This window comes from Hyposmocoma kahamanoa, unplaced genomic scaffold (assembly GCF_003589595.1).
Source record: "Hyposmocoma kahamanoa isolate Upper Pololo Valley unplaced genomic scaffold, ASM358959v1 79338, whole genome shotgun sequence".
In the NCBI taxonomy this organism is placed as follows: Eukaryota; Metazoa; Arthropoda; class Insecta; order Lepidoptera; family Cosmopterigidae; genus Hyposmocoma; species Hyposmocoma kahamanoa.
The window spans coordinates 1-10,045 of NW_020654014.1; the positions used below are offsets into that span (position 1 = coordinate 1).

The 10,045-nt window shown below is 34.8% G+C and overlaps 1 protein-coding gene across 1 annotated transcript; it reads left to right on the plus strand.

The window, feature by feature from the left end:
• The first annotated feature begins 121 nt into the window (after nt 1-121).
• On the plus strand, nt 122-7,408 carry LOC113233711 (toll-interacting protein-like). The gene is made up of 5 exons (XM_026468890.1): nt 122-255; nt 787-901; nt 2,098-2,184; nt 5,581-5,820; nt 6,818-7,408. Exons 1-5 carry the CDS (start codon nt 155-157, stop codon nt 6,926-6,928), a joined length of 654 nt encoding a protein of 217 aa, XP_026324675.1. The 5' UTR covers nt 122-154; the 3' UTR covers nt 6,929-7,408.
• Nucleotides 7,409-10,045: the final 2,637 nt, after the last annotated feature.

The window sequence follows — 10,045 nt, forward strand, 5'->3', positions numbered from 1 at the left end:
TCGGATATTAATGATGACATTACCAAATTATGAATTTTTACGCGCCGTTTGAATTTTTATTAGAACTCGATTTGGGTAGATTATCATTCATAGTTGACTACCTGGTGCGACGGTCTAGTGTGTTAATTTTTATTATGCCACAGGGCTAACCCGCATGGATCCCTATGTACGCCTGCGCGTGGGTCACTGCATCTATGAAACTCACACCGATCCCAGCGGTGGGAAAACGCCGCGATGGAACAAAGTCATTCATTGGTAATATATATTAACAATTTTATAATGATTTACAAATGACACCTCGTGCATTAATTACCACGGACTCAGTTGTCGCAATTGCAAAATTGTGAAGATTCTTTTTCAGTTTTATTTTTAAATTTAGAATAGAATGGAATTAATTTATTATAACGCCACACAACACAATATATATATCATAACTTGTCAACTTATGTCTCAGGGTGATAAGCGAAGGTGCAGTGCCCCTCTTTGCGATTTAAAACTCTGAATGGCACTCCAACTGTTATGGACAGGCGTGTAGCTTACCACCAGGCTCACGACTTGTTCGTCCCGTCACTTGATATCATAAAAAAAATGCTTTGTCTTTTATAAGGCAAAAACTTACCTTACCTGTGTACCTTCGGACAACGTTAAAGATGCTTCGGGGTTTAGTTATGATTATTGCTAACTTTTGATGGAATAGGCATTTTAATTTTAAAAAAGCAATCATACGATTGCTATACAGATTGAATCTATACAGATTAATTTTAAAAATTAACATCTGTGTTCCAGCCTGCTGCGGCCCGGTGTCAATTCGATATACCTGGAGATTTTCGACGAGTGCTCGTTCACAATGGACGAACTAATTGCGTGGGCGCACATCACCATTCCCCAGGCTGTGCTTAATGTTAGTTTCACGGCTTAGACCTTACTTAAATCCTTAAGTCAAATTTTTGTTATTTAAAGCTCTAAGTGGTTCGCATAGAGTTTTTTATTTAATTATTCACATGAATTGTAATAAAATGGACAGAAATAATGACTAAATAATTTTATTGAATGTCGGGATGTTTGACCATGATGATTTCAATTATTTTATTTTACGGTTTCCTAGAAGACGTTGGAACGAATCCGGCCTTTTTCCGGATCTTTGTATTAATAATTATAACAGAAATATTGAGAGTGAAAAACAATTCTGTTACTAGTGAAAAGGGGTACAAGTGAAAACAGCCAACTTTGGAAGGAGACGCGAAAAACAGTTAAAACTGAATATGATATTAAGCTCTTAAGTGTTTTTCGCGTTTCCTTGTAAAGTTGGGTTTTTTTACTTGTGCTGCTTTTCACTAGAGCCATGGAATTAGTTATTAATAAAAATGCGTCGCTGCAGCATTAAAGATGTGGCATTATTAGAAAAAGCGTAAATCAACCGAAAGTTACATTACACACGGCATGTGTTATTTATCTGTCTATAAATAAAACAATAGCTCAAATATCTTAAGTAATTAGATTTATATATGTAGTTTATTCATAAATCTACCAAATTTTGCTTTGATTATTTTAATGGTACAGCAACTGTTATGCATAGGGGTGTCACTTACTTAGTCGTCCCGTCACTTATTTATTATAAAAAAAGTAATCAGCGTATAGAGTGACCTTTTTAATATTTTTTATTTTTTTACGAAAATAACATATTGTCGCCTTACTTTCTTAAGCTCGTATCTTAAAGTACAAAGTTACTGAAACGCAAAAAATGTTTTGTATATACAAATTTTGCAGCTTGATTTCAAATAAACACTCTTGATAAGAAATTTGAAATAAATAGAAAGTTTTGCCATCATCTTCTGAATAATCACTCTTTATAAGATACGTGTTTTGAGAAATTAAGTTAAGTTGAATTGATATTCAATTATTTTTTGTGAAATTACTCCACTAGTTTGTTATAATTATTAATACAAAGATCGAACACTCAGAAAAAATTGATTGATTGAAATTGAAAACGTGATTACTTGTCAAAAGACTACTGCTTGTATAGGGAGCATTTACATACATACATATAGTTATTTCCTGATGCGTACCGACAGATGATGATGATAAATGGCTTTTCAGGGTGAGACACACGAAGACTGGTATCCGTTGAACGGCAAGCAGGGTGACGGACTGGAAGGCATGATCAACCTTGTACTCAGCTACTCTGTAAGTATATTAAATGTTGGGATTCTGTTTGAATAATAATAATAATAATTCTAATTTCGACGACCTCTGTGGTCTAGTGGCTTGCACACCGGTTTTCGTGGTGTTGCCATCTCCGGGATCGATCATCGGCCGGGTCAATGTAGAAAAACTAACTTTAATTAAGTTTTATTGAATGTCAGGGCCGCGAGGTACCTTTAAAGCTACCAGCCGTTGACTTAAGACGTCAGTTTAATAATTGCTGAGTGAAGAAAAACTTTCATAGGTTTTTAACAGATGGCGCTACGGCATGAAGTCGTTAAAAACCAAAACAGAGATCTGCAATAAGCACATGGAAAAATTCTTGAGGTCCGTTGGTTCGTGAGGTGGTTAGCATAGCGTCTGGTACGGTTTGCTAGGGGACGTTGGTTCGAATCCAGCCGGATCGAAGTGATTTTTTAATAATTTTAAAACTAACTTTTCTATATTGTCTCTGGTCTGGGTGTTTGTGGTAGCGGCGTTGTTTCTTATTTCCATAACACGTGCTTTAGTTACTTAATTTGGGATCGGAGCAACGTACGTGATGTTGACTAATATAGAAAAAAAAATGTGCCAGACAACCAGCCCAGTATTATAGGTCTCATACTAGTGAACTATATGTATACTATGAATACCAGAACATCTCTCTTGGGCACTTCTCAAAATTAATTTTCCAAAAAGTAAAATTACAAAAGATATAAAATGTTATATGTCAATAATAATTGAGCGTACTAATTACGTGTGTCCGTAATGGTTTTGGTATTTTCTTTTTTAATTTTATCTATTTTTTATTTTTTAAAATTTTGGATGTAAGCAAAGCAGAGATCGTGTGCTTTTAGGACACTACGGTATCAAAATCGTTAGGGAAACCTTCCGTGCGTCTCTATCGATTGTAATTTGACAGGTGACGGGTTCATAAATATAAAGGGCGATGTCCGATGCAATGTGAATGCATGCCTTAACCTTAAACTGTCATGTCCATAAGCTACACATGGCGCATTTTAAAGCCCATAAGACCTAGATTCTGAATCTATTCCTCGATTTTCATGTAAAGCAACGGATTTTTATATTTTTATAAATAAAAAAACTACTTCTAACATTACCTGTCTAATAATCGAACAAACTTATAGAATTACATACTTATTGTATATTGAGGAAAAAAATAGAATTCAGTAGGGAAGGTCTTCCGCCTAGTTGTAATCTCTCCGAAAATGTTTCCTTAAAAATAAGATACATGGCAACTCACACATCTGGCAACACTGAGCATCTGGAATAAAATAAACTGCAATCTGTCACCTTTCGTTGCCATTCATACAGAACCTAAAATGCAACAAATGACATTTTTTTTTTCATTCAAAATAAACTGCTGCTTTGGTGGGTTCTAGCAGTAAGCATAAATAATACTAGAGACGCAATGTCCTACAAACAGTTGTCTAAAATGTGGGACCACTTTGCAAATTTAAAGACAAATCTTTGAAACTGATTAAAATTTCAAAGAAAAATATATTTGTCTCGTTTTTTCTAATGTCAAATTTATTATGTCAAAATGAAATCGTCTGCTTGAAGGTAAAACCACTTAAGTTACATTCCACCAATCCACGAAAAATCTCCAAATTATGTACCTGTTGTCGCCACGCCTAAGGTTCAATCATAATGTAAACTACATATGCGACATTCTTTCTATCACAACAACCTTTAAATAGAGTAACTTTCTTCATGTACACTTCTTTTAACTCCATTCTACTTCATAGGATTACTGTAATGGTCCTAAAAGGTCCTTGACCTCATATCGATCCCCCGGATCTGAACTAGTGGGATCCTCTGATCCTTATGATGGGCCTCCCACACACCCCTGCAACCCTTCCTCTGCCACCGCTTCATGCCGCCTTATACCTTCATTACAAGTGGCGGTCTCATTCTAATTCTGTTACTGATTCGTCATACTCTATCTTCAGGCTGTCTAGTCAACAAATACTGTATCTACGTTAGTAATAAACATTGTGCAAACTTACCAACCGTAGTGTTGACCAACCAGTGCACTCCCAGCAGATGCCTGATATCTCACCTTCATTTGAGATGCCTGTACTGCCGTGTTAGTCTTAGGTATCATAACAGACTAAATTTATTAATGCTTGATATTACAAAACTAATACTAAATCGCGACACTTGTTGTAAGAAAATCACCATCTTTCTGCAAATAAAACCACTTCTTGAGTTTATAGCTTTCTTGTTATTGAGTTTCACCTGCAGAAAGATAGTGATTTTCTTTCCATAGCTATATAAAGACTTTTTGTAGAAAATGCCACTTACGTGGTTTTACCTTTAAACAGACGAAATAGTCATAGTGTATTAAGTGATACGACCAGTGTTAACGGTTTAGAAATAATTTTCCCTAATTTCTTGAAGCCTCACTGGTGGAAAGAGACAGTGGAGATACATAGTAATCAGAAATGGAATGAACAAGTGAGTGAAATATACATGAAAATGCATGAACTTAAGGGTCCACGCTTGAAATTAATAGTTCTTTCAATAAACTGTAAATATGAAGATAAGACTTTCTAATCTATGGAACTCATTGCTTTTCTAGTATTTTTCATTTATTGGATAAAGGTGATAAAAATACTGTCTTCCGACAAAGTTTCTGTTTCTATTTAACAAAAACAAATTTATAAAACAGTAGGTATTACAAATTACTTGATACACAAACATTTAACTATACTTTATTACAAATTATAAACGCCACTACACATCATTTGCTTGTTGTACAGTTGCCTTGTGTTTTGTTACTCAAAGTATCTTTTCGTGAAAGTCGTGTAATTTTTATCTACTTCACCCTGCGCGTTCGATCTTTAGGTATTCTGGGAAACAAACAAAATATCATTTTTAATAGTATTACGGTTACACTTTACGTCAAAACGTTACAACGAATAATCTTGATTTGACTACGAAGTCAAAAGTAACTTCAAAAAGGTTAACTCCAAATATTATGGGCAAATGAAAATTGATTTACTGGCAACATTGATGTTTAAAATAATATTATTTCATTTTAATTTTACGACAATCTAAACAAACAAAAACAAACTTACCCGTGGAAAGTAACCGTAGTAGTTTTATGATCATTTTCGAACCGAGAATTGCAAATTTTAATTACACATTTCACCGTTTTTGATACGTCTCGGTGACGTTGTACTCACTGGAATTCAAGATGGTGGATGGATTACGCATCTATTGTTTACTAGTATAACATCATTGGTTTCTAGACTATTATCAAAAAGGTGGTTTTAATTATTGTAGGTTAATTAAAAATTTGAATTTGCTGGACATGATAAGTAAGATGAGGGCAGTAATGGTTATCATCCTTTCCACGTATTTGTATTGCAGGTGGGTCCAGCTCCAGTAACGGCATTCCCACCGATGCTAGTGGTCCCGAGCACGGGCATGGGCTACGCAGCGATGCCTATGTACACCGCGCCGCAACCTCTGGCGGGTTACGTGCAGCAGCCGGGCTACCCACAGCAGCCGGGCTACCCACAGCAGCCGACCTACCCGCTCCAGCCGGGCTACCCGCCGCAACAGCAACCGCCACAACAGCAGCCGATTACTGCTGAACAGCTGCAACAGGTATGTTCTACTTATGCCCTATCGTCGTCTTAGAGTGTATACCTCATATGTGATTTCTATGTAATCTTTCAGGACGAAGATAACAATGTGGCGTATAATGTAGTACACGCTATAATGTTTGTAGTTAGTATTTTAATTAGTTAAATTATATCTTCAACAAAAATCAGTAAAAACGAACTATGTGGAATATGGAATGACAATAAAGTCGCTTCTTTTTTTGGAGAACTAAGTAGATATATCGAATTCGTCGTTGTTCAGCTATTAACCGCTAGATGATAGCACATTTATTGAAATTTCAATATAAAATCAAATCGTCGTAACTCGCAATAATAGTTATTGAGGGCATTACACTTTCAACGATATGCCAGAGGGTAAAGTTTAAATTATATCAACAGTCCAGAATTAGTTATTTCTTTTTAAACTTGAAACTACGACCATTCATTATAAAATTTCGCAGTGTTTCAAATTAGTAAACCAATTTTTTTTCTTCTGTGATTGAAACAGTGGCAACACTGAGTCACAAGGACTTGAATCCAAGTTCGTAAAATAAATAATCCAAAAAAAACCGACCTCAATTTTTATTGTTTAGTGTTTTATATTTACCAAGTTTTATTGTAATTGGTTACCGGAAAGTGCGCAAAACCGGACGTCCCCTAGTTCGCCGCTATACGGGACTTAACACAGGAGATAATAAAAATCGGTGCTCACTGCTTAAAGTATATTGAGAGAAAAACGCCTTCAATTGGAGCTTAGCAAGATCAACCATTAACATAATTGCTCCGTATAAAATTTAGGCGCTATTTATAAAAATATGCGTGAATATTCCGCCGGCCGTTGAAAGCTTGCCTTCCTACCTTGCTTTCAACCAGTAATACAAAAATAAATAAGGATATCTTTCCATTTGATGATTGTCATTACCAATGATAATTCATAATATTTATTTATTCTTGTGATACAACCAGTAATATTTAACTTGATTTAATATTTAACTTAACAGATCGAAGAGATGTTCCCAAGCATCGACAAGGAGGTCATAAAATCCGTGTTGGAAGCCAACCGCGGGAACAAAGACGCCACCATCAACTCACTGCTGCAGATGTCCGAGTAAACATATTACAAGTCAATTTTGCATATTCTATCATTTAATACAGTTTGACACCATTTATAAGGTCATGGTAGTCAACATAAGCACGGCTTTTAGGAATTTCGTAGAATTAATTGCAAGAAAACCATCTCTACATATTTTCATGATTGATTTATATTTTTATTTATATGCACATAGCTAGCTAATTAGCTGTTTATAATGACAAAGTACTAATGGTATTAATAAAAACAATACACGACGCCCAGTTAGTAGAACGACATGTGGGGGGTGGTGCTAATTATGATCAAAATCTACCTTTATTGATAAAAAGGGTAAGTGGAGCAACTTTGCATGTATAACTTATCAAAAACAGTTTTACAAAATAAAGAAGGAAATTTTACGAAGCAAAATAGATTTGTCAATATTTCGTACATGTAACCAAATACTGTCGTAACAGTAGAGCTCCTTGTGAAAGAGTTCGTCCAGGGAAGTGCCACCGTACCTATTTCTGCCGCCAAGCAGTAATGTCAGCGTTACTGTGTTCCGGTTTTGAAAGGTAAAGGTGCTGGTGAAATAACAGGCACATGAGACTTGTTAACTTACATCTCAGGGTGACGGGCGCAATGGCAGTGCCCCTAAGATCTTTGCGATTTCAAGCTCTGAGTGGCACTGCAACTGTTATGGACAGGCGTGTAGGTGTAGCTTGCCATCAGATGCACTACATGTCCCTTCACTTGATATTACAGAAAAAATTAGGTATTGAAGGGAATCAATAAATTTATATTATCATTAAAATTTATAAATTATAATGTATAAACAAAAATAATCACATTATTCGCAATAAGGTTAATTCAGTATTTTTTATTAATTTTTTAACCGTTTTTTCTTAATTCCATCATTTTTGAGTAACGACCTGAGATGTGCAAGCGCCCGGGTTTTAACCCGGCGCTTTGTTAATGCTGGGTTTCAATCAAAGCCCATTAATGCCCGAAATCGAAGGCAAAAAGTATTTACAACTAATTTATAATAATTTAATATTTGTTGTAAATCAAGTTGTATTAAAAAATGATATTGTTACAAAATGTTTACTGCTTTCTTATCTGGACAATTCGATTTGCCTTTCCATTATATCGGTTCGCTTTAAAATTGTAATGAAATAAATCGACACAAAAAATTGTGCACGTGAATCGATCGAATAAAAATCGATTCACTATATGCATCCTTAGTAGTGCGAATCCACAGGATTGCAATGTGGTTATTGTATGAAGATGCCTCTTTTTCGTCTAAAAAGGTATTTTTTTATCGAAATTTGTAATAAGTATGCAATTTCACTAAATTCCGTACACGCCGTTTCTGCCCACGATTTGGGCAGAAATGGGTTAAAACCCATGGGTTCATTAGGGTTTAGTCCACTGCCTATTTCTGGTTACGACAGTATTTGGTATCTTGTTCGATTTAAAAAAATCTATGTACTTTGAAAATTATAAGAGTAGAGTCACATGAACTCCGTTTTGACTGTATTGCAGCTGTAATATAATAGTCGGCATTATTACAAACGTCTGTAGCACGACTACCAACTTCAGCGTGCAATTGCGATGCAGTCCGCACTAGCAGTTGTTATGTTCCAGTAGCTATTGTATTCCAATCTCGATTTTATTTATTTTATCTAAAACGGTACCAATGGCTTATGATTATGATAACGTAAATATATCAATAATAAGCAAATAGTTTCGTGATTATTGAAATAAATAAATAAGCATTGATATGATAACACACCTAGGTCGTCAAATATATAATTTGCTATTTTGAAAACTGTTAAATAAAGTACCTCCAGTTTGTCGTACTACTATTGGATGACCTGTATGTACTGGTAACAAGTCAGAAAAAGAAAAGCAGTATTACACTTCCACCTTACTATTAGTTTGTCGGAACAAATCATTTGCGAAATTCCTAATGTATTTTAATACGTTATCCATACATTTTAATACATTAAATATTGGCCTTTATATCATGCTTTATTTTATAAATATTATTGTCATCTTGTAAAGGCTAACGATTTGTAACTGGACCCCCGTCTGTTGCGAAATTTTGAAGAACTTTTATCTCATAAAAAAACATTGATAGCTTAATAATTTGACCTACCGCCTCTTAGCAGAGACCGTGGGTTCGAATCCTGTCACGCGCCTCTGAGGTATTTTTCGTAATATGTGCAAAATTTAATTTGAAATTTACTACGAGCTTTTCGGTGAAGGAAAACAACGTTGAAAACCTTCACGTGGAAGGGTTCACAACCCTCGGAAAACGTGTGAGATCCATGCCCAGCAGTAGGACGTGTAAATGGGTTGATGTTGCTGTATATCTTGTATTGGTAACACGAACATTGATGACTAGGGTCAATATCCATTATTTCAGGGTCCAGAAGAAACTGGTTAGCCTTTACCTGTATAAGTAGCGATGCGATTGTATATATATGTTTACGAAATGAAATATAATATATGAAATCATACTATCACAAATAGATAGTATTACTTTTATTATTTTGCTCAAATTTTATTTTTTATTTTATAATTGGCCAAAAATTAGACATTCTAAAATGGTAAATGAATGTTATTCCATTAATATTAGTAGCATCTAGATAGTAAGGTGATTATTGTTAATATTAAATATGAATTTTTAATAATTATATTATTAAATGTTTTTTATTATTGTACTATTATAATGTACACGTTCTCACTGTAGTAAAATGCGTACACCGCTAGCAAAAAGAATTGTAGCCATGAGGTATTGTAGAACTGTTTACAACTGAGATTGTAGCTGGCGCCGTAAACTTGCCAGTGATTAAATGCCATGTTAAATTAAGCGACAATATATAATTATTGTGGGTCAATGAACTGTTCTACCGACACTCTGCTGTCGCTAAATAAAAAAAATACAAACGAATTTGTAAAAATTATAAATTTTTATCATGACTTCAACAACAACGTAAGAATTACATCTATTTGCCAAGTTTTATTGTAATCTGTTCCCGGAAAGTGCGCGAAAACGGATTCATCCCCTAGTTTGCCACCCTTGGAGGTGGAATATTTTCTTCAAATTTAAATGGTACCACTCCTGAGGTACCCTCTTTTCAATAAAAAAAGA